The sequence below is a fragment of the Coptis chinensis genome, chromosome 7, assembly GCF_015680905.1.
Source record: "Coptis chinensis isolate HL-2020 chromosome 7, ASM1568090v1, whole genome shotgun sequence".
Taxonomy (NCBI): domain Eukaryota; kingdom Viridiplantae; phylum Streptophyta; class Magnoliopsida; order Ranunculales; family Ranunculaceae; genus Coptis; species Coptis chinensis.
The window spans coordinates 2,879,991-2,903,369 of NC_141462.1; the positions used below are offsets into that span (position 1 = coordinate 2,879,991).

The following is a 23,379-nucleotide window of genomic DNA, read 5'->3' on the forward strand; positions in this document are numbered from 1 at the left end:
AGAGGAACAGATGAGTTTATAGGTGGGGAGAGAGAGATAGGGTTAGGGTTTGGTTGAGAGGGAGAGACAAAAAAGGAGAGAGAGATAGGTGAAGACAGACATAAACCAACCAACTTAGTTTTTGTCGGCATAACACTCCCTTTCGCTCCGCTCACTTGATTACAAATTCGGAGTATTCACGTATTTCGTTAGAAATTTATTTTGATAGAATAAAACTAATAGAGTAAGTGCCACGGGTATATACTATATAGACCCACTCACCTGCAAATTGTTGTGCTTCCTCAACGGATTTTGGCGGACATTATTTTATTGATTGAGCTTACTTACAATTGGAAATGCAGTTCTTGTTTAACTGTACAAACTGAACATTGTGGTATATAATTAGGCACAATACATTTTTCTTCCTTTACAAAATCTAGCAATCTCCACGCAGTTCATTAGACACTTAGCTTGGCGCGATAATCCAAGCCAGCAAAAGCTTTGGTGAAATCATCAATACAAGCCATACGAATCCTTTCGGGAGTTGCTGGGTTATCAAGTGGAAACCATTCATTGTACCCTGCCTCGGCTCTTGCAGCTCCAATTGCATCTTTAATAGCAAAAAAGACGGAGGAAGCAAGAAAAAATGGAGGCTCTCCTACAGCTTTAGATGAGTGTATTGCCTTCACGTTTGGATGGCCCTGCAATGTAGTTGATTAGAATGAAGAAATATGCTATTATGCTAAGATATTTTCTCCTGTTAACATAATGCATTATATTCAAACTACACCAAAATTGAAAACATATACATGTCCTAATTAAGTTTCGCCTCTTTAATGCCCCGCAGTCCAGTAATATGAATAAAACATAATGCAGAAAGAAATTATCCAACACCACTATATTGACTATATCCGTGCAAGAAGCAAAGGAAACAAAGTAAAAGTTTTGAGGAGTTAGTGGCTTTTGCACTAACTATTGAGGAAGAAGATTCTTGTGAAGACGAAAATTAAAACCATTCTCACCTTCAGAAGAGAGACATTAAAATTTAGAGGGATATCATTTGCAGAAGGGATTTTGTAACTTCCAGGTCCGCAGGTGTAGAGAAAACCAGGACGGACCCATTTGTGGTCTGCATCACCCCATTTTAGCTCTTCCAAAGCAACCCAACCCAGACCTTGAATGAAGGCTCCTTCAATCTGAGAAGAAAGAACTTGTGAAAAGAATAATAGAGACCACTCCATGAACTAGAAAGTACAAAAGACAGCACCTATGGCCTGGACCATATTTTTGCTCTGGATGATTTTCTATACTTTTTACCTATTGTAACACCGACTTGTTTATGATTATATGTAAAAGAATACCTGTCCAATGTCAATAGCTGGATTAAGTGAATGACCAAGATCCAATATAATGTCTGCCATCCTTGTGTGGAAATCTCCAGTCAATGTGTCAATTTCAACTTCAGCAAATGCAGCACCATAGGTGAAGTAACTGAAAGGATTCCCTTTACCAGTTTTCCAATCAAAGTCGATGTCAGGTGTGATGTAGAATCCATGAGCAGAAAGATCCACTCGCTCCATGTAGCATATAAGGCACAACTGATACAAATTGAGTAAAGTTTGCTTAATAACAGAGATAGTTACATTACAGAAATGCTTCTTAAAGAAAAACCAGGAAGAATATTAGTTCTTGAAATTTGAGATATATTTATACTTTATATATAGGAGATGTGTTGTTGGTAATGGTACAATGCATGTTTCTTTCAATATCCGATGACTCAATATAAGGGTTGAATAATTATGCCCTCTCCGACTTAGGGTTAGCCTCTTAACATATCATAACCATGCACAATTCAAATGCTCTGAAGGGGTAGCACAACTGGTCCGGCCCTGGGTTTGCTCCCCAATGGTCACTAGTTCGATTCCCCTCAAGGCCACTGGCGAGGCAGTACCCGGTCGAATTTCCAACCAGGGCCCCGGGATTAGTCGAGGTGCGCGTAAGCTGGCCCAGACACCCAGTTAGCAAAAAAAAAAAATGCTCTGAAGAAAGCAGCGAAAGCATAATACTGATTCCAACTTTCCAATGGATAAAATTTCCAGCAGAACTGGTTTCAGTCTTAATCTTCAGGATTTTAGAAATTGTTTAAAGTAGAAACTGTTTAAAGAAAAATAGTTGATGACAATAGATCAAGGGCAGTTAGAGTCAATTGTAAATTAGCTCTCATCAGGGTCTGTGAATTTTAAACAGTGCTCTTATTGCCATCAAAAATAGATTACAAAACCGTTGATGCAAAAATATTTATCTTCCAAAAATAAAAAAAAGAAAACTCACATGTAAGCAATTCACAGGCCTAACTATACTCCATGCTTACCTCAGAAAAATAATAATAATAATAATAACGATGACGACAACGATACCGATACCGATAACGATAATAATAATAATAATAATAATAATAATAATAATGATAATAAGTGGTACTATTTTGAACAGATAACACATCTAAGCAATTCACAGACCAAACATATCCCAGGCTTTTACCTCAGCAAAAGAGTTGTGCTTCCCTGTTGAAGCAATTGGCTCCATCCTCGCTTTTATTTGTTCACATGCATCTAAAACTGCTGCTCCATACATATCCGAACTTGCAGAAGCTGCTGTTGGTGATGCATTTGGAACCTAAGTGGATGGAAAATAAACACCAAGCAGCAAGAATAAGTTTCAATGACGCAAATATTTTGCAATGTTCATACCAAGATGGTGGTCAAGAGTGTTCTCTGAATCTACACTGCCTAAAGTTTGAATAGAAATGTACGTATAGCAATACCACCAAAAATCATAGATGAAATAAATGGTAGAAATGGTAATGTCAAGAAATAACTGGCATAGAGTACTAAAAGAATTGGATTACTCAAGTCTATGTTCAAGGTAGGTTGTAGAGGCTTGCCTTATCAGTGCTCGTCTCAGATATAAATACCGAACTCAGAGGAATATTGAAGGACGATGCAGCAACCTGGGCAACCTTTGTGTGCAGACCTTGTCCCATCTCAACACCCCCATGTGTCACTAAAACAGTTCCATCAGTATAAACTTGCACAAGAGCACCAGCCTGCAGTCATTAAACAACCATAAGCATGTGTCCCAACGGAAAGTTATGGATGTCCATGCAAAGAAACCGCCGAGAGTAGAATATAGTATGATGAAAAGACAATATCCTGTTTCTCAACCTATGCCCAAGTGACCAGAGGATAGATTAGAGAAAAAAGGTTAAACATGAGAACATCAGATTAAAATGTGTTCTAGAATACACAAGTCCATGCATCTAAAACATAAGCTAGAAAAACAAGATTAAAAGATACAAGATGTTCCCAACTCCCATTTTCACTTTTATAATTTAATTTTGCCTGTTCAGTGCATCTACATGTGTTTTGTTCATTATTTACTTTTACAAAGTTGTTTAGATGACCCTAACGAATATTACTTTGTCAATGTCGTTTCACATGTGGCCAACTAATACCACAATAGACCTGCATTTGTCTTTCCTTTTTGAATAGTTCGAAATTTATTCCCTAGCCTCTTAAATCCCCTTTCCCAGCAAGTTGGAAATAACCCAAGCCCAGCCTGATAGAATAAAGGATAATTAGAAACCTAGTCTAATTAGTAGTTACTATTCTAGTATTTGGTTTATTTTAGTTGCTTTCTATTTAGGAGTCCTTCAGCTCCAAGAATTGAATTTGTATAAATAAGGCATATGGCCTCACAAATTGGTGGGTTGTTTTTGGAGATTACAAAGTCTGTAGATTGTAGGGTTATACTAAAATCCCCTTTTCTACCAAATTAGGTTAGAACTAGCCTTAATTTATAATTGGTGTTCAATTAAAGTTGCTTCCACCTTCAATTCACAGCACAACCTCCCAAGACTTGACCAGTAAGCCACTAGCAAAGACCACAATAGACCTTCATAACGCTATTGAACTGTGGTTGAGGTGATTAACTAAGATCATTGCATTGGCGACAACTATTTTTGGAATAATCTATCCACCTTTAGAAGTCTCTAGAGCCTTCATTGGGAAATTAGTCAACATGGCCCCTAAAAGAAGGAACCCACGCGTTGAGGTTCCAAATTGAAAGCAGGCCAAAGATGCAACGTACCTGGTTCATAAATTTTAAAGTAAAGGAGATGCCAAACTTTGTTGGAACCATGGCAACTCCACGCTTTTTCCAACGGTTTTGCGAATTAAATTGATCAACTTTACTACGAGCCTTCCAAAAGTCACAAGAATACTTCAGTTCATCCCAAAGTGGGGCCAAGGTACAATGTTGAAGTTCTTGACCATAATGCAAAACAGACCCTTCTCTTTGAAAATTAATTTCCTGAGAGTAAAATTTTCACATGAAAGAAACAGAACAACAATGATAATGAGCAAGGATTAACAAATATTATACCAAGCAAGAAACAAATAAAAGACACAAGGGCAGGAGGCATTTTACTCTAATCTCTTCAGGGCTTCTCTTAAGTTCCACAGCAATCCGTTGGATCCAATTTTCAGCAATTAGCAGGCCCTGAGGCCCACCAAATCCACGAAAAGCTGTGTTACTCGGGATATTAGTGAAACAAACTCTTCCAGTAACCCTGATATTTGGTACTTCATAGACATTGTCCGAATGAAACATGGCACGCTCCAAGACCGCCAAAGAAAGGTCCAGAGAATTTCCACCGTTGTTGTAAATTTCAAGATCCAACGCAAGCAGCTTTCCTTCATTTGTAAATCCAACCTGAGACCACAATTAGCAAATGAAGTAATTTTGTGACAAATTCAAAAAAAGTTGCATGCAACCACACATAGCATGCTAGAAACACTACAAGCAATTGGCATCATCGTCATCATTGGATAGGCCATACCTTCTGTAGCTAATGCAAAACCAAATGCAACTGCCTGTCCGATATTATTTAACTTTTTTTTTTTTTGGAATTATGTAATTATATCCACTCTTAACCCAAACAACAGAGTAAGAGCACCAAAAACTATGAACTTCTTAACTTGTAAGCATCTCCAGGCCAAGGCAATATGGCAATTCTTTAGATGGAAGACTACAATCCCATTGAAGAAACTGTTTTAGAAATACTTCCTTTTTTTAGGAGGTAATTTCAATCTAATATCTTGCCCTACAGTACAATGTATAATACTCCAAGGGTGCATTAGAAAGGACCCATTTCTTTAAGTTTTGCTTCTTCTTCCCTATAAATCTATAACTATGGAAGCTTGAAAATTATTAAATCTATTCCATAACTCAGCTGTCAACCCATGACAATATGCATTCCAAATAGAATCCTGTACATGTTTTTCAAATTTACAGAACCAAAATCAGTACCTTGTACTTTCCAAGAAAGCTATGACGTTGCCCAGAAATCATCATATCTACATCGCGGTCTAATGTGAGCTTTACTGGTCGATTAAGAAGATAAGATGGCACAGCAGCTGCAGCAGCAATCATGGCTGACCTTGTTTCTTTTCCACCAAACCCACCACCAATACGCTTGGTCTTGCAAACAACTTTTGCCATTGGAAGTCCAAGAACATGACAAACATACTTCTGGTGTTTTTGAGGGGCCTGCTCTCAAGGAAAATTATATATTATATCATATAAGGCAAGAACTACAGACTAATTTAAACACTATCTTTCATCAAGCAATATAAATTTGTACTGAAGTGAGAATATAATGATTGATTTCTTTCTATATGCGGTGAAGTAAGAATATTGACAAAATGAAAATCCTCTGCATGATGTGTGTTGTCCTGCAATTCATCAGGCATGAATTCCTGTGGAATTTTTTGCATGAGCCCAAAAGCGGATGTATCCGCCATCTTATATAAAGTTTATACGGACAGCATGCTATTATATATGTATACACATTGTAGATAATTATGATTTTAATGAACTTATGCTCTATAAAGAACAAGGAAATTAATATTCGCATATTTAATGGTTCCCAACTCCCACTAATTACCCTAGACAAGCATACACACATGAAAACATATAATAATAATAATAATAATAATAACAAAAAAAATGGTAGGATTTGGTAATAGAGTCTTTGGGGTAGGGGAAGCAGCCAATAGTGCAGCTGCAATGAAGGTGGAGAAACACGAAGGAGCTTCTGTAGCTAACCAACACTGCTTTGTCCCATTTGCGTTTGATACACTTCGTTTTTTTACGTTGAAAGCGTTGGAGCTGCTTAGCAAGTTGAAGAAAGTATTGGACAACAATGTTATAACAGCTGGTTCCAATGAATATATGTTTAGGAGGATTGGTTTTGCTATTCAAAAGGGGCTTGCGTCACAATTTGCAGCATGCTTGACCTCCAAATCCTTTGTATGATTTATTTTCGTTATCAAATAAAATGTATTTAAAAAAAAAACGAACGAACACACGTGAACACAATTGGTAACATTAATAGACCAACAAGTAAATATTTCCTAATGAGTCGAACAAAGCTCACTGCTCTCTTTTAGCTCGACAAAGAAAAACTTCACTACATTAAGTAGCCTGAAAGAGTTACAACACTACAAGCTCCCAAAAATACACAGAAATACTACGCCAGGATTACATCTACCAACTCAAAAATTAGGCCATCATAAACTCGCCCAGCAGAGAGCATACTGGAGATTAAGCAGCCCAAACCCTAAATAGACACTCTCACAATGTAAATGACCTCATATATAAACAGGTCTGTTATTAAATCTGGCCTCTGGGAAATCCATATTAATCACTAATATTCAAACAAAATGGAGAATAAAATTTAAAAATAAATAAATAAATAAATAACAATAGCTCATATTCCAACAAACCAGTTGGCAATCATTGGGCTAACAAACCTTGTGGCATAAGTCTAAAAGAGTAAAAGGTAAAAAATGTTTAACCTACTTGAGTAGAAGAAATCATATGAACTTCATTACCACCATCCATCGTCCAAACCAGACTGCTATTAGTCTCCAAATAGAAATGCTCTTGACCTCCTACATAAACCTCCCCTTCTATAACTCTGTCCAGATCACCTGATTGAAAACAGAGATCCACGTCTCCTTTACTCATGCACCTCTCAGTGTTAGGATGAAAACTGTTTGCTTTGAGGGCATCTTTAATGGATAAAACTGAAGGCAACTCCTCATACTCAACATGGACTTTCCATGCAGCTAATTTAGCATTTTCATGTGTATCAGCCACAACCACCCCTATAACCTGCGGAAAACAAACACAAGCTTCTTTCATGAAAGCAGTAAGAGAGCTAACGTGGAACTGAAGAATACTGCATAAGATACCCACAACACCGAAAGCTATGTACCTGACCTACACAAGTGACAAACTGTGAAGCAAAGAGCTCTTCATCATAAACGACTGGACCAATATCGTTACCTCCAGGTACGTCTTTATAGAGAAATAATCCAACAAACCCCGGAGATGACTTTGCTCCTGAATCGTCTACAGAAACTATACGTGCATGAGGCTTTCCACTCAAAACCAAAGCAGCATGTAAACCATTAGGAGGCATTGGTGTATCATCCACATATTCTGCCTCTCCAGTAACCTAGATAAGATAGAAACATATTAACGAAATACACCAAGAAGTGTATTGGATGATACAATCAACTTTTTCAATTTAGTACATGAATATTATGATGAGAAACACCCATGCACCTGAAGTTTTGCTGAAAGATGAATTTCAGGAGACCCCACAGCTGTCCCATGCTTTACAATTTCATAGTTCTGACTTCCAGCAGGGGAGGATTTGGAGGAACACTGTATTGCTGATATATGGGGCAAACATAAGTTTTCTGGGAAGTATTGTTTTCCGTTCATCTGATGAGAAACCCACAAGAAAAATTTGAAGAAGAAACTTTTCGTTAAAGAGTTACGGAACTCCACCATTCCACCTGGTGTATTTTCTTTGAGCAAAATGTCCTTCTCTAATTCTACAACACCACCTTTCAGAAGATCCAGATCCCAACTCTTTCCAACAAGAAAATTTTCAGTACTTGAAGCAGAAAGTGAAACAGGAGCGACCCCCCCATAGGCAATAGATGCATCTGAAACTACCCATATTCCTCCATTTTCTTCAAGAGCAACACGCATTCCAGCATTAACAATTGCAATATCATCTTCCCTTCGATGAGCTTGCTTAAATTCTTTAACAAACTCAAAAGGCTTGTTCCATGGAAGCAGTACTGAGAGTAAAATTTCACGGTTTGCCAGATCCACTTTGCGGTATCCCAAGAAGAAATTTTTTGCCATTGTAGTTCTGGTTTTTCCTCTGCAATCTATAATTTGAAACTTAGCCCCCACAGCCATCCAAAGTGGATTCAAGTCCGAGATTGGACTAGCAGTACAGATGTTCCCTCCAACAGAAGCAACATTCTTAATTTGTTTCCCAGCAAACCATTTTATCTGTTCTATTAAGGCCCTACATGATGAAGTTTCATGAGAAGCACGCTCTGCTACAACCTTTTTGAGAAAATTTTGAAGTTCTGTCAATTTTACAGCACCACCAATCAACAATCCATTATCATTCACATTCACACAGTTCAGTTCAGGTACATGAGCAACAGAAATTAAGACCTGATACTGTATTCTCTTCATTCTCATTTCGATTCCCACCTCACTATTACCAACCACTAATTTTGCATCTGGATATAGTGATTTCAAATCTAATACATGTTGAAGCCGTAAGGGTCGATACCACTTAAGACCACCAGATCCAGTCAATTTTAGAGGTGTTAATTTTCTCAAAAGAAGTTCGGGAGGGAAAATAAGTTCTTTCTCACTATATGAGCTTCCATCAACTTCACTATAAGAAACAGGAGCATGACCATTTGTGCAAGTCGTATTTTCCTTTGAAGTTATGTTGTCATTCATAATCTTGGATCCGCAAGAGCATGGCTTCCCACTGGAAGGGCAAATAAACTCACCTCCTGGAGGGATTTCCGAAGATACAGTAGTGTACAAGGCATCATCAGTTTTGGCAAAAACTCGAAAGGCATCAATAATCGGCCTGTAACCTGTGCACCTACATAAATTTCCAGCAATGCATTCTTCAATCTGCTCTTCACTAGGCTGTGTTTGATTGGCTCTCAGTAATGCATACATAGACATGACAAAACCGGGAGTGCAGAATCCACATTGTGAACCGTGAGAGCGGGCCAGTGACTCCTACACACCAATTCAAAATTCCAAAGATGCATAAGAAGTGATCTGACCATAAAATGTCATCAAGTCACAAAGACATTGATCAATAAATAGGAGATGATATATAAGATGAGTAAGAATGTTCAAGCCATTACCAAACTTGTTCACAAGTGAATATAACATATTGAAGCTTGGAACCACCAGATGGTAGGTTTATAGATGCACTTGTTATGATAACATTAGTGAACTGTTAGGACTTGGTACTACATCTAGATAACACAAGAAGGTATAGTGGCTTCTATCTACAAACAACTTAGAATAAAATCATAAATAATGAGGTTGGCATTCAGACCGAGGCCAGATTTTACCATTTTACTCTACTTAGAAGGGCCTTACAATTATATGCTTGGCAGAACTCGTGGCCGACGCACCCTCAGCCAAAAATCCAACACGTACATCCATAAAAATTAACAAGAAACACAAATAGCGAACAAAATCATGTTTCTAGAAGCAAATTACAAGCATCATGAAAATATGCAAGTAGACAGAGTGACAGTTAGCTCTACACACCTGGACTGGGTGCAGTCCTTGTCGATGGTTCCCAATACCCTCCACTGTAACTATATGCATTCCTTCCACAGAATAAAGAGGAGCCAAACAAGCATTGACTGCATAATGCCTGCAACAAAATCATATCACTCAAACAGTTGAAAATTTGGTGAGACAATATATAAGAAGGAATGATATACTCACACGGATCGCTTAGATAGTTGATCATAATGAGAAACCATGACAGTGCAAGCCCCACAACCACCTTCACCACACCCCAGTTTTGTTCCAGTTAGACCAATATCTATACCCCAATACAATAAACATGATTAGATTGTGCTTAAAAAATATAATCAAATCATGTAATGTTAATTAATTGCAGTAAAACATTAAGCAGCATTGGTTACTTGAGTAGAAATGAAAAAAAAATTACCTCTGAGATATTCGAGTAGAGTCATATGAGCTAAACCATCGGGAAGAAGTTTACGTATTCCATTTACATATATTATTACTTCTTTGGTTTCTTCTGCTAAGCTCATAAAATCTACTTCATCTGTCGTCAACGATCCCATTTTTCAGACAAACAAAAAAAAAACGTACGAAGTTGAAGAGAAAAATATATAAAGTGTTGTAATGATGATTAGTGAGCAGGTAGAGTTGGAGAACTGGTTTCTGGGGTCGACTATGAAGCTGACTGGACTTTGCAAAATGGCATTGAGAGTTTGACACGTGGTTGGTATGACTCCTCGGTTAACCAGTTTGATCTAGAGAAAACAGACGAACATTTGTACGGAAAACAGACGAACCCATGATAGATTATAGATACGATGAATCATCATATTTTCAACGAAAACGAAAGGGGGTCGTCATCATGGATTAACTAACATCCTTATGCTTAAAGTATGAGTGCACCATTTCAAGGCTGTGTTTGGCATCTAACAAAAAGCCATAAGCTACCAAGCTCAAAATCCTCATCTGATTTTTAAATTAATGCGAAGTATAATATGTTTGTCAAAAACACAATTTCTAAAGTAAAAATACGAAATTTAAAAGCCAATAATTTAAAAATTTGTTTGGAATAAACAGTAAAAAATACTTAATTAGCAAATATTACACTATCCATCAAAAAATTATAATAGTAGTCTATAAAATATATTCATCCCTCTATAAATATCATCTCTCGCTATTCCCATGTCTCATTGTACTTCATTTGCACTTGTCAAACTTTGTCCGGCTTCATAACTACTACCCACACCTTGCATAACAATATCTTCTTTTTCAAACATCTCAAAAAAATCATCTTTAATTAAGAGCATGTGTCCTTATAAAATTATGAAGAGCACATGAAGCAATTACTATATTTCTTTGCTTGCGAAGATTATAAAATGACATTAATTCCAACACTTAAAATTGGCACTTCAACACACCAAAACATCGCTCAATTATATTACGGAGTGACGCATTAGCAAAATTGAATTGCTTCTTTGTGGTTTTTGGTGATCTTCCATGTCCACTATACTCATTCAAATGGTATCTTTATTGAATTGCTCCTTTGTGGTTTTTGGTGATCTTCCATATCCACTATACTCATTCAAATGGTATCTCTATCTTCTGTACGGTGCTAGAAACCCAGGGGCATTAGCATATCCGGAGTCAACCACATAACATTTTCCTGTTAAAAAACACATACGGTTACTTGTGTGATTTAATTTGGGTGTGCAACTCAAGATCAAACAAACCCAAATTAAAATCAACCAGAAATAAAAGAAGTTACATAGTCTTCATTAATGTGCTTCTGCAGTTCAATAGACTTGGACTAGGTTGGGCAAAAGCCCAAAATTTTGTAATTTTCCCCTGTAATTATTAAAAAACGGGCTGCCAGGAGCTAAGCAGAAGTCTTGGCCTCTTGGGGGATAAAGGCTTTCACCTTTTGTACCTATGCGTAAAGCTGGTAACAGAAGTACAGAACCTTCTCAATGAAGGAAACCATGCATGATGATTATGTTCAACGGAAAATTATTAGATCCTTCGACTAATATTGGTAAACAATGCTTGAAAAAACTTAATCACTCAATACGTGACATTTGTTCTTTGAGAGATCCCATGCCAAAACATGTAAAGATAACATTTGGTAAGAAAATCCAGTTACAGCATCAGCTCTGAGCATAAAACACAGTTCAATAAATTCTATACAAGAAATTCACCAGATAAATAAATTACAAATTCTAGTCTAACTGATCCGGCTCTCACAATTCTGTCTGTCAACCAAAACAACGGTGATTCCCCTTCATACCCTTAATAAGGAAGTGATCTGGGTTGTTCACTTATCTCCCGTTTCGAATTTGTTAGTTCTCTGGATAGAAGAGTAGTAATGGGATTCAAGTTCTTTTAGGCTAGCAGCAGCCTCCTCTCCAATTCTAGCCAACATGCGGTCTGTTCTCTCCACCTGCTGGTTGAACTCAATGGTACGCTGCTCTACATGTTCGTTGAGAGATGCAAAACCCGAAAAATAGCTGTCTGCTTCAGCTCTGAAACCAACTTTAGAAGTGTGTCTGCCGCCTGAACCTGTTTTCATTTCAGTGGATATATAGTTTTCACACAGCTTCACATATAAAATGAAATGATTCAGAAGGGTGATTAATTTAAAACTGCAATTGTTATTGGTATCCTGTTCAGCATGAAGTACAAAACCATTCAGAACAATTTTATGGGGAAAGTACACTAGGTGAGGCATAAAGTGCCATTCCAGTTCACATGGCTGCAAATGCAGTAGGAATGTGACATCTATTCATGATTTAGTGAAAGAACAAACTCCCATGATGCATGTTAGTCATCTGAATTAACAGGCAGAAGCCCCACTGGAAGATTGAGTAAAGAGTAAGAGAGGGGAACCCCCAAAATAGAGGCTAAAGTAATAATGAAAAAATATGATAAGGAAGAAGGTTAACGTAGTTCAATAGTCTTCGACTGCTGAGCAATTGTAGCACTAGCCCAATTTTTTCCATATGCAGTTCAATAGTCTCAGTGCTGAAAGGTAAACCGGGACAAAGTCGTTTCAAATGCTCCCACAGGTTAAAGTAACAGTTATATTCCGTATGATGACACTATTCATAAGTCCATCACAAATTTCTTCTGATTAAAATGCAATGTCCCAGTCACCATTTTATCTTGAGTATCCAAATTCCGGACTCTCAATATGCGGGGAAATGCTGGTCTTTAGTTAGAGTGTTAGACCAAGGTTATGCTTCAACAGACTGCTATGGAATCAGAATACAAAACAAGGTCATTCTTCTTCAGCTTACAGTTTCTGTATTTGACAAACTTTTAGTGAAGGTTGAAACAAAATGGAACAATTAGTTTCCCTCCTCTATAGCTTTTACTCGTGAGTTGTGATGGTTTGCACTCTTGAATCATGAATTAGAACATGGTTTGCACTCTTGAATCATGAAATATAATTATAAAAGATTGAACATAAAACATTTTTGAACTTAATTTTGTGTGTGTGTGTGTGTGGGGAACATGTTCAGATGAGTATGTTAAAGATGAGGTCTCATCCTTTTAGAACCTTACCTATGTTACATGGCCATGCCGTGTTTTTTAAAATAATCTGTGTGGGATACGTATTGACATGTCCGCGTCGGACACATATTGTATGTGATATACCTCAGTTTTTTATATTTTACCGTGTTAGACACTTCTTATCCGTGTCGGATACAAACACAAGTATCCGTGTCAATGTCTTCCTTCCATAATTTGCTTATCCAAACTATGTAACACAAAAATATCATTCGAGGGCCCACGTGTTTGGGCGTATTCAAGTACTTTAACTTATACTGTCTCATAGTATAGTAATACATTCAGTAATTGCTTCTTTTTCCATAAATATTTCAATCGATATTTTAATTTCTACGGCTGAAACTTACAAAGTATTAGAGAATAAAGAAACAAACTTACCATTCTGGCTGCCCGCATCTCCATCATGAAAGCTTCTTGTGAGTTCCTAACTGGTGGATCATTTACCTACAAGAAGAAAAGTTAAAAAATTTGGTAGCATTGCAGTCATTGATGCAAGGATATGTCGATCTGAACATAGTATCTGGTGATATAAATCCTTCAGTAATTAAAATCATTGCACAGATTTAATAGAAAATCACATCAAGAAAACTGAAACACAAAGATAAACCATAGTTTCCACTATAAAGATCATAACATTCCAAATATATAAAAGAAATTCCAGTTCAGCTTCAATTCATAAAAGCTGGCCCAAAACCATGGAATAATCCACACACTCCCACTTTCTCTTCATTAGAGTTTTCACATTAGGTAAAAAAAATGACTGAATACACTCGTGAAATTCGAGCACTCAGGCTATGCTTAATTACGCCCGGCCCAGTCTTCCAGCTCTACGTCCCTACAGAGATTTCACAATAGAAAAAAAGATATTTCTTTTTCTATTGTAATAGGTCCCGATCACCAACAGGTTCAACAACAGGATCAACAGCTAGTTGATGCTCCCCATGCCCTGCGCAGTTACACGGCAATCAAGTGGGAGGATAAGACAGATGTGGTTTTCAGGGTCAACTACATGAAGGAGGCCTTCTTCCTATGCCAAGCTCCTGTCTTGACCCACGCCTGGGATCAACGGTGAATATTGCTTAGTTGGACCAATCTAGACGACTAGACGGAACATGGTGAAAGAGGAGAGAGAAAGGACCTATTTCAGGCCCCGGGACCGGGCGGTGGTAGGGACTAATGCGCCCACACTAGATTCTCGAGATACATGGGCCGTCTTGCAAAGATCTTCGATCCGAACTTTTGCATCTACTCTCTCTTAGAGGATGAACCACGCATTCAAAGAAAAACAATAATAAGTATAGCCAAACAATTCTGTTTCCATAAGCTACCTTGCTTAAATAGCAGCTATCGTGCATTATTCACTCCACATACTACTTTTCTCCTTGATATTGCCCTCATGCTTGTGCACAGACTAAAAGCTGACCTCACAATGTTCCAACCACGCATATGTGTGAAGATTTGATCCTGTACATCAAATATCTACCCTGTTTTGAATTCCAGACTTTTCTTTTCCCCACAAAGGTCAGGTCATAGGAGATGTTTCTATTCTAATATCATTACTGTGCTCCTTCTTGCAGCATTCCTATTTGTCTACTTTTTAAAATTTTCAAGAACAGAAAGGTTCTCGATTGGAGGGTGACAGAGAGATGATATAGTCATATAGTGTGGGACTCAGAACTGAAGTTGTACATAGAAGTTGAAAAATGTGCCTAGTCCCCTTACTGGAAATGAATGGTGTAAACATCCACCAACATTACGTTTGTAACAGACTATTTCTAACACATAATTGCAGTAAAACGAAGAGTTTCGAATCCACAGACCAGCCAATGTAACGAACCTTTAAAAAGACACTACTACTGTACATTTATTTATGCACATTCCATAAAAGTAACCAAGTTCATTTTGTCAATTAAATTTATATTGCCAACAAAAACTTAATAATATAAAGAAGCGTACCCGAGCAACGTTAACTAAGTAACTAAAATTGTCAACGATATTGTTGATGTCATTGTCAACTCTCTGCAACAAATTCTTTTGTTTCTGAGCTGCTGCCGCATATGCTGCTGAAGTGGGTCCAGTGTTACCTTGGACCCCACCACCTCCTCCTCCACTATGACCAACTCCTCCTCCGCCTTTGTTCATCTTAAGACTCAGTGTCTGAATGGACAATTTCATGTGATATAAGACCATGGCTTACAGCAGCATATGTCTTTTTCATTAGAAAGCACACAAGAAAATATTGCTAAAATTTCATTAAAATTCCATTCCATTAAAACTGATATTTTGACATTGCTGCAATTTTTCCAAATCTTTATCCTTGTTGCATAATTCTGGGAAAATTCCATGGCAATTGAAAGAAAAATGGAGAGACATAACGACCAAACTTACCACACTAAGAATCACTAGCACATGGAGAGAAGTGATTTCTCAGCAAAGAAGGCAGAGAGTTTCGGTGTGGAACTACAAGTTAACAATAGCTTTTTGTGTGAAGGTAAAACCCCATGGATTTATAAATGGGAGGTCCCTGAATCAGACCTACTATAGATATGGCTATGCTCGAACATAGAAGTTGGGGTCTTGAACTCTATACTTCTGTATACAATGTATACCTCTATTTTACATCAATACAATTCAAACCTACTAAGCAAGAATGTAGTATTGGCCCCAAGGCAATTTGGATACTCTCTTATACCTGAGTGAAGCAATAAAGGAAGCACAAGCTGCTATCTTATTGAAGGAGACAATTGAGTTGTTGTAAGCAACACACTTCCAGATCATAACGCAACTCATCAGGTATAAGACATATGCTGCTGTAAGCCATGGTCTTATATCACATGAAATTGTCCATTCAGACACTGAGTCTTAAGATGAACAAAGGCGGAGGAGGAGGCGGTGGGGTCCAAAGTAACACTGGACCCACTTCAGCAGCATATGCGGCAGCAACTCAGAAACAAAAGAATTTGTTGCAGAGAGTTGACAATGACATCAACAATATCGTCGACAATTTTAGTTACTTAGTTAGCATTGCTCAGGGATGTCTTTTGTTGTTTTAATTTGTGTTCTGCCTTCATGCCTCGTTAGGTTCCCTAAATATTGTAGGATATCTAAACCTACAAAACTCTATATACTGATATAAAATAAACAAAAAAGGAAAATACCAGGTTCTATAAGTGTTAATTATTGAAGAATGAAACCAATGAATGACTGAACTGAACTTGAGACCCCTTTCTAAGACTTAGGTGGTGTTTCTATGTATGAGAGTGGAGAGACAGGGGCTGAAAAACCACAAATTGCAGACACGAAAAAAAAATGCAAACTCTTTGAACCATATGAACCACATTCTAGCATCTGGCAGAACAACCAAATGAACCATACGGCCCTCTTTGAGTTCTTTAATAAATAAACAATCATAAATCCCAACCTTAACTAATACAAAATTAATAAAGATTAATAAAATTAATGAAAACTAATAGAGGGGGAATCGACTGAGGAGCTTACCAAATTTTGAACTTCCACGTTTTAGCTGTCGACTCTGTTACTAAATATCCACTGTAATTCTACAAACGAAACAAGAGAATGAGAGAGACAAAATTGATTTTTCAATCGATAAGAAAAAAAAAATCTTTTCAATCGGTAAAAATTGATTTTTTGAATCGGTAACAAATTAAGATGTTTTCAGAAGTTTAGGGTTGTCTGAAAGAGTTTATTTTTCTTTTCTTTCCTTCGTATGTAACCAGAACTTAGATTTCGCTAACTAACTAGCAGACATATTGACAAAACGCTTATCAAAGCAAAGACATCTCAATCTTCAATCCAAGCTATCAGTAGTTTCTAAACCTACTTCTGCTTGAGGGGGTATATTAGACTAAAGTCCACGTCAGTAAGCTTGTTTGTTAGTCAGAAACAGTATTCTGTTAGACTGTGAATGTAACCTTGTATAAAAGAGTGATTGTAATTCATTATTTTGTTCAATGAGAATTCATTCATTCATTCAACAAGTTCCAGCCCCACAGGTTTGAAGTCCCAACCCAGTGTTGTGATAGGCCAGGGAGTAATGTGATGAAAACTAATTAGCTTATAGAAGATTTTGAACATGACATTACTTTCATTGTTTGCAAAACAATGTTAATCCACCTATCCTGGTACATCAGAGTAAACTGGCATCCCCCTTGGGTGTTCTTCAAATGCATGTGCATCAGCAACATGACAGGATACACTCTAATACTCTATACACCACCATTTTGAATCGCATATCCGTGCATGAGTTGTTATTAGCGAGCATGTAGTTGCATGGTAAGCCTGTAGGTCTAGACGGAAGTCTAGTAATCTTCGCACCACAGGAGTAATGCACAAGGCTGAGCTCGATGGAAAGTTAGGAGCACTGACAATCTCAAAACACATTTGCAGAGTATCGTTTCCAAGTTGTAGCTTTATGATGTCTGAAGTCTGAAATTGAGTTTCTTTGTATCAATTTACGATCTTCCCACCAGGGGATGCAACTCAAAGCATGGTATAGAAAGCTCAATGCTTGCCTAGTAATCAGATGGTTATCATCTTTGCTCACCTTTCAAATCCTTGCAAAGATAGCAAAATGTGAACCCAAGTCGAGAATAATCCAAAAACCATATGGCTTATTTGGTCCATGTTACTCCCAAAATCACCATTTCTGTGTATCAACGTTGACCAACAGCATAAATTACTAGGTCAACAACCAAATAACAGAGGGGCACAATTATGCTCCCTCTATTTTTCCCCTCATTAGCACATCCTTGGAACCTCCTGATTCATACATCGAGAGTTTCAAAGTTCAAACAAAGAATCTCTTGGAGGTCTATTATGTGCTGGAAGTGATTGCTTTACCTAAGTGACATTCCAGTTCTCACCAGTAATCACCACAAGAGCAAATTCCTTTAACAATGTGATGGAATCTATTAGAGTCCCTTAGAGATATTTCTCTTTTGCATAGTTTTGATACAAACTTGGCAAAGTTGTGGCAATCAACGCAAATACGAAGGTTTTTCATGACCTTGATTGGTACCCCTGAGCAAGTACCAATTAATCCTAGTGCTATAGCTAATTTCTCGCTGTGAGAGAGAAGCATCCTTTCCTTCTGCTCGTCGTCAACATCATGCAACACACAGCTCAGATCACAAACATATCCTGCCTCTTTGATCTTTACTAACAATTCCTTAACCTTGGTTAAAACCTCGTCCTTTTGTGGATGGGACCAATCACCAGCGTGAAAGGTGTGCACTGTCTGATCCAGTTTGACCCAGCTTCTCCCAGGTTCCTTTGCCACATCTTTTCCCTTCATTAGCTCCCTCACATTTCTCACATCTTCCCATCTTCCATTAGAAGCATATAAGTTGGAAAGAATAATATAATTGCCAGCATTTTCTGGTTCAATTTCAAATAGGCGGCGTGCCACAAATTCACCTACATAAACATTCTTATGAGCCGCACAAGCACCTAGGAGAGAACCTAAAATAGCTGCAGTTGGTTCGTAAGGCATCTGTTTGATGAATTCAAAAGCTTTGTCAACTCTCCCAGCACGTCCAAGTAGATCAACCACACAGCCATAATGCTCAAGCTCTGGTCTAAACCCAACTTGTCCACCGATCATCTCCTTGAATATTGACAAACCTTCCTCGACTAACCCCCCATGGCTGCAGCCTGACAAAACAGCTATAAAAGTAATATTGTCTGGTTTAACTTTATTTTCTTCTCTCATTAACTGAAACAGGTCGATAACCTCTCTACCTAATCCATGCTTACCATATCCCACTAGCATTGCATTCCAAGTGATAACCGTTCTCTCCAGCATTCCATCAAAAATCCTTCTCGAGTAAGTAAGACTTCCGCATTTTGAGTACATATCAATGAGAGAGTTATTAAGAACAACATAATTGGGTAGTTGAGAACGGAGCAAACGGTTGTGAACTTGTCGGCCATGATCAAGTGCAGCCAGTCCAGACAAAGCAGTTAAGACACTAGCATAAGTGACATAATTTGAGTCCATTCCTTGTCTCAGCAACTGGCGAAACATTTCCAGTGCCTCCTCATCTAGACCAAGTTGAGCATACCCTGATATGATAGCAGTGCAAGAAACAACATCTCTCTCCGGCAAACTTTCAAAGACTCCTCTAGCTTCATGGATCCTACCAGCTTTAGCATACATGTCAAGAAGTGAGCTTCCAACAAATACATGTGATTCATAATTGTTCTTGATTATAAGTGAGTGCAGTTGTCTTCCACTGTTGATCCCACGGTCACCAGAACAACAAGTAAGCACAGTTGCATAAGTGAATTCATTAGGCTGTGTACCTGCCAAATTTCTGAGTAACTTTAAAATGAAAATCACAGACTCACAAAATTGAAGCTAGTAACAGATAAGTATCTCCTAGAACTAAAAACAAACTCATATACAAACATCAACAACTTTTCAAACTATATTAGCTAGTTTAGCCGATAGAAAACATTGATTAGTCTCCATGTTGCAATGTAAAATTGTTGGTCCCAGCAACTTCTAACACTTTACCAGCCTCAAATTCATCTCTATAAAATTTAACATTGAGCTTTATTATATTGTGGATATGTGGCTTGTTAATTTAAGACTATAACACTTATAACCATTTGGAATTTAAAAAAGGTCATGCTTTGCACACATTACGTACATATCACACACAACTTTTAATGTACGACCCAGAACTAAGCTCGGCCACACCATAATTTATTAGATAGGTTACGACATTTTGGCATTTAGGTTCTAGTGGTCCATACTCCATACATCCAGTGAGAAATGTATCAGCAATAATTTCATTTGACACGCTAATAACTACTTCCAGAAATATAGACAATGTACTGCTATGCTATGACACTCAAAAAACAATTTCCTCCCACACAAATTTTCATGTACGACCAAGAACTAAACTCGACGCACTAAAATTTATTAGTATAAGTTACCTGATTTTAACATCTGGTTGAAAAGAAGCCATGCTTCAGTGTGATATCTTCTTTGAGCATAAGCTGAAATCATAGCAGTCCAAGAAACGACATTCCTTTCAGGCATTCCATCAAGCACTTTTCTCGCATCATTTAACGAATCACATTTTGTATACAAAACGATCAATCTTGTACTAAGGTACACAGGTGGAAGGTACCTTGTTTTAATCATATGACCATGGACCCTTTGGCCTTCTCTAATTGCTTTACGGTTAACGCATAATGTTAGAAGGGAATTGTAGCCGTGGAATTTCATTTTGGTTCCTTGAATGCACATCTCTACAAGTGCTTCTTTTAATTGACCGTTGATACACATGTTTTTTAGATTTGAATTTGGCGGGAAGTGAGGGTTTGTTTGGCTGTAGAATGTGCTTATGAGGGAATAGATGTGGTTATTACAAAATTGGGCTTTGAAGATAGAACGTGTGGAGTTAATAATGTGCATTTTCACTAGTTTTTGCCCGCATTCCTGTCTTTCTTACTGTTTAGTTGTTTAGTATATACGGGTTTTTTGACTTAACCCCCACGGATATACACCCCTGATTGCCCCCCACTCCGTCTGTTTTGTGAGTACCGTCAGTTGATATTTTTCATATTGCCCAATTTACCCCTTAAAAAATAGTCGTTGTATTTTTTTTGTAATTTTCATTTTCCTGGCTTATTTAAGACCAGACTTGGACCCGCGAAAAACTTGTCTTCTCCAACACGATTCTTTCCCAAACCAATTTTTTTGCTCTCATGGGTGGTGGTTCGGGCTCTGAAAAGGTTTAATCATTCTAATTCATCTTCTCTCCATGCATTCATCTAATTTGTTTCACTAGCGTAGATCTGTATGTTTAATGGTCAAAGACCTATGTAAACAATGGGGGGTTTATACAAAACATATATTGACAAATTAGATGGGGCACTAGCGTAGATTTGTATGTTTAATTGTCAAATACCTATGTAAACAATGGGGGGTTTATACAAAACATATATTGACATATGGGGGGTTTATACAAAACATATATTAAAATATGGGGGGTTTATACAAAACATATGTTGATCAACATATGTCAATTTTTTCAGGTACCAACTAACAAAGGAGAATCATTCTTTCTGTGTGGGGATGTTGGTCATTGGAAGTTTGAATGTCCTTAGTTTAACTTTCCTTGTGTTAAGGGATGCGGAGATACTATGATTGTTCGCTGGAGTTCCAAAGAATGCAGTTTTGGACAGAGATTTCTTAGATGTAAGGGAGCACCAAGATGTGGCGGTTTTAAATGGATGGATTTGGAAGTTGATGTGAAATAAAAAGGAAAGGTTGTTGCTATGAATGAGGAAGTTGATGTGAAAGAGAAATGAAAGGTTGTTGATGTGAATGAGGAAGAGGATGAGAGGAAAGGAAAAGGTGAACTTAAGTTGTGTATTGATGGTCCTATAAAGATGCACATTGAAAGCAATGTATCTGATGTAACTGAGTTTGTAAAGAAACTGAACATGTGATTTGTAATGTATCTGTGAATGAGGGAGTGGTTGTTACGTTCTACCTGTTGTATTCAAGTCTACATTTAATAGAAATTCTCAAATTTGCAACAAAACATAGCATATAAAGCCAAATGAATTAACAAAACAATACAACATAGCAAAACATAGCACTTCTATTTTGAGAATTCATCAGTCTGACAAAATATAACAACATAACACTTCAAGTCTGACATGACAAAATCTAACTTAAGGCTGACAAGAATAGCTGCATTCAAGACTCTACAACAGAAGAAGCCTGGGAGGACTTCCTTGATCTCTTTCTTGGAGGTGCCATTGGTGGCATTGGAGGTATATTCACACTGTCTTGAGTTTGAATTGGTGTAGACTGGCTAGGCTGTGGGGGACCCTGTGAATTTCCAAATAGTAGCTTTTACATTGAAGACATGGGTTCATATTCAACATTGGTTCTCGCCCCCACCCCCCCTACCTCCTCTTCTTCTCTGCCTCCTCCTCCCCTCTTACAGGTCCTTGGCTCCCATCCACCTCTGCTTGAACTTGGTTCCCTTCCACACTTGCAGTTCCTTGGTTTCCAGGTACACTTGGAGGGACTTGGCTCCCATCCACACTTGGAGGTACTTGGCTCCCTTGTAACGCCCGTATTTAAAATACATATTTATTTATTAATTAATTAATTTAATTATTTATTTAAAATTGGTTGGATTGGATTTGGGATATGTAGACCTGATATCTGGGCCCGAGTTTGTGTTGGGCTTAGGTTTCAAACCCAAGTATATATTCATATTGTTTTGGAGAATAAGGTTCTTAGATAATAAAATAAAATAAAACTGGAGGAAGAGATAGAAGCTGGATTGCTAGAGGTTTAGAGCGCGACGATTCGGACTAGGAGAGATTCGTGGAGCTTTTAATACAGGTGAGTAGTTAGCTTTTCTATTTCACGGAAATCCCGAGTTTTACTGGTATACAGACAAAATTCTACTGTCCAATGTTCCGTTCATTTTTCTGTTTGTTCTTCTGTAGTTATTCGGCGACATTGTCGAATTGTTAAACGAGATAATGCTAGTATATCGTTTTGATTAATTTGAACTGTTGAAGCTTTAGGGCCCGTTAATGGCAGTTAAAGCCCAACACAAAGAAATCAGCATGTTTGTTTGTTTGAACTTTTTTCTTTGCTGTGGTTTTGACTTTGTGGATTGATGTCGGGGGTGAAGTATTGGAGGTTGGTTGTTGGTGATTGGATGAGCTGTTCAAGCTCTAAAGGGGCGTTAATGGCGTCGCCCAGCCAAAGCAATGGAATCCGGCATCAATGGCGTCGCCTGTCCGTTTTTATTTTGAACTCTTGTTGTTGTAGTGATGTTTAATTGGTTGGTTTGAGGTTGGTTAGTGATGGGTGATTGAATGTTGGGTCGGATGGGGCTGTCGGAGGTGGTAGAAGACATTAATGGCGGACGGTCCAGATCTACTTTGGAGGAAGGGGATTGATTTAACTAATTAGAGTTTTTGGGTTTGTTAAAGTGGTAGGGGTTGTTGCTGTGAGTAGTTTCGGTTGGTTGAAATGGGAGATGGTGGTGGCCCGGGCCGGAAATTTCAGGCCGGGTGGAGGTCAGG

The 23,379-nt window shown here is 37.8% G+C and overlaps 3 protein-coding genes across 5 annotated transcripts; all 3 read right to left on the reverse strand.

Moving 5' to 3' along the window:
- Nucleotides 1-268: 268 nt before the first annotated feature.
- LOC147485212 (xanthine dehydrogenase 1-like) lies at nucleotides 269-10,501 on the reverse strand. Of its 2 annotated transcripts, none has more exons than XM_086572317.1 (14): nucleotides 10,142-10,501; nucleotides 9,913-10,012; nucleotides 9,730-9,827; nucleotides 7,675-9,183; nucleotides 7,322-7,564; nucleotides 6,904-7,218; nucleotides 5,350-5,589; nucleotides 4,468-4,752; nucleotides 4,129-4,350; nucleotides 2,924-3,085; nucleotides 2,521-2,655; nucleotides 1,341-1,577; nucleotides 1,002-1,175; nucleotides 269-680 (listed from the first exon to the last, which is right to left on the reverse strand). In XM_086572317.1, exons 2-14 carry the CDS (start codon nucleotides 9,935-9,937, stop codon nucleotides 438-440), a joined length of 3,888 nt encoding a protein of 1,295 aa, XP_086428443.1. In that variant the 5' UTR covers nucleotides 9,938-10,012; nucleotides 10,142-10,501; the 3' UTR covers nucleotides 269-437. The 2 variants fall into 2 exon arrangements, with proteins under 2 accessions (XP_086428443.1, XP_086428442.1); XM_086572316.1 differs by having other exon boundaries at nucleotides 9,730-9,838; nucleotides 10,142-10,489.
- A 1,240-nt stretch (nucleotides 10,502-11,741) lies between these two features.
- LOC147485213 (mediator of RNA polymerase II transcription subunit 22a-like) lies at nucleotides 11,742-16,059 on the reverse strand. Its single transcript, XM_086572323.1, is given in 5 exon segments — nucleotides 11,742-12,219; nucleotides 12,222-12,273; nucleotides 13,663-13,728; nucleotides 15,241-15,441; nucleotides 15,673-16,059. Coding segments are annotated over 4 exon segments (495 nt in total). The 5' UTR covers nucleotides 15,427-15,441; nucleotides 15,673-16,059; the 3' UTR covers nucleotides 11,742-12,028.
- A 719-nt stretch (nucleotides 16,060-16,778) lies between these two features.
- On the reverse strand, nucleotides 16,779-20,775 carry LOC147485214 (putative pentatricopeptide repeat-containing protein At3g13770, mitochondrial). 2 transcript variants are annotated; one of them, XM_086572320.1, is made up of 3 exons: nucleotides 20,248-20,775; nucleotides 17,217-19,608; nucleotides 16,779-16,841 (listed from the first exon to the last, which is right to left on the reverse strand). In XM_086572320.1, the coding sequence occupies exons 1-2, from the start codon at nucleotides 20,729-20,731 to the stop codon at nucleotides 18,164-18,166; spliced, it is 1,929 nt and encodes a 642-aa protein (XP_086428446.1). In that variant the 5' UTR covers nucleotides 20,732-20,775; the 3' UTR covers nucleotides 16,779-16,841; nucleotides 17,217-18,163. The 2 variants fall into 2 exon arrangements, with proteins under 2 accessions (XP_086428446.1, XP_086428445.1); XM_086572319.1 differs by having other exon boundaries at nucleotides 17,126-19,608.
- Between the last annotated feature and the right edge of the window lie 2,604 nt (nucleotides 20,776-23,379).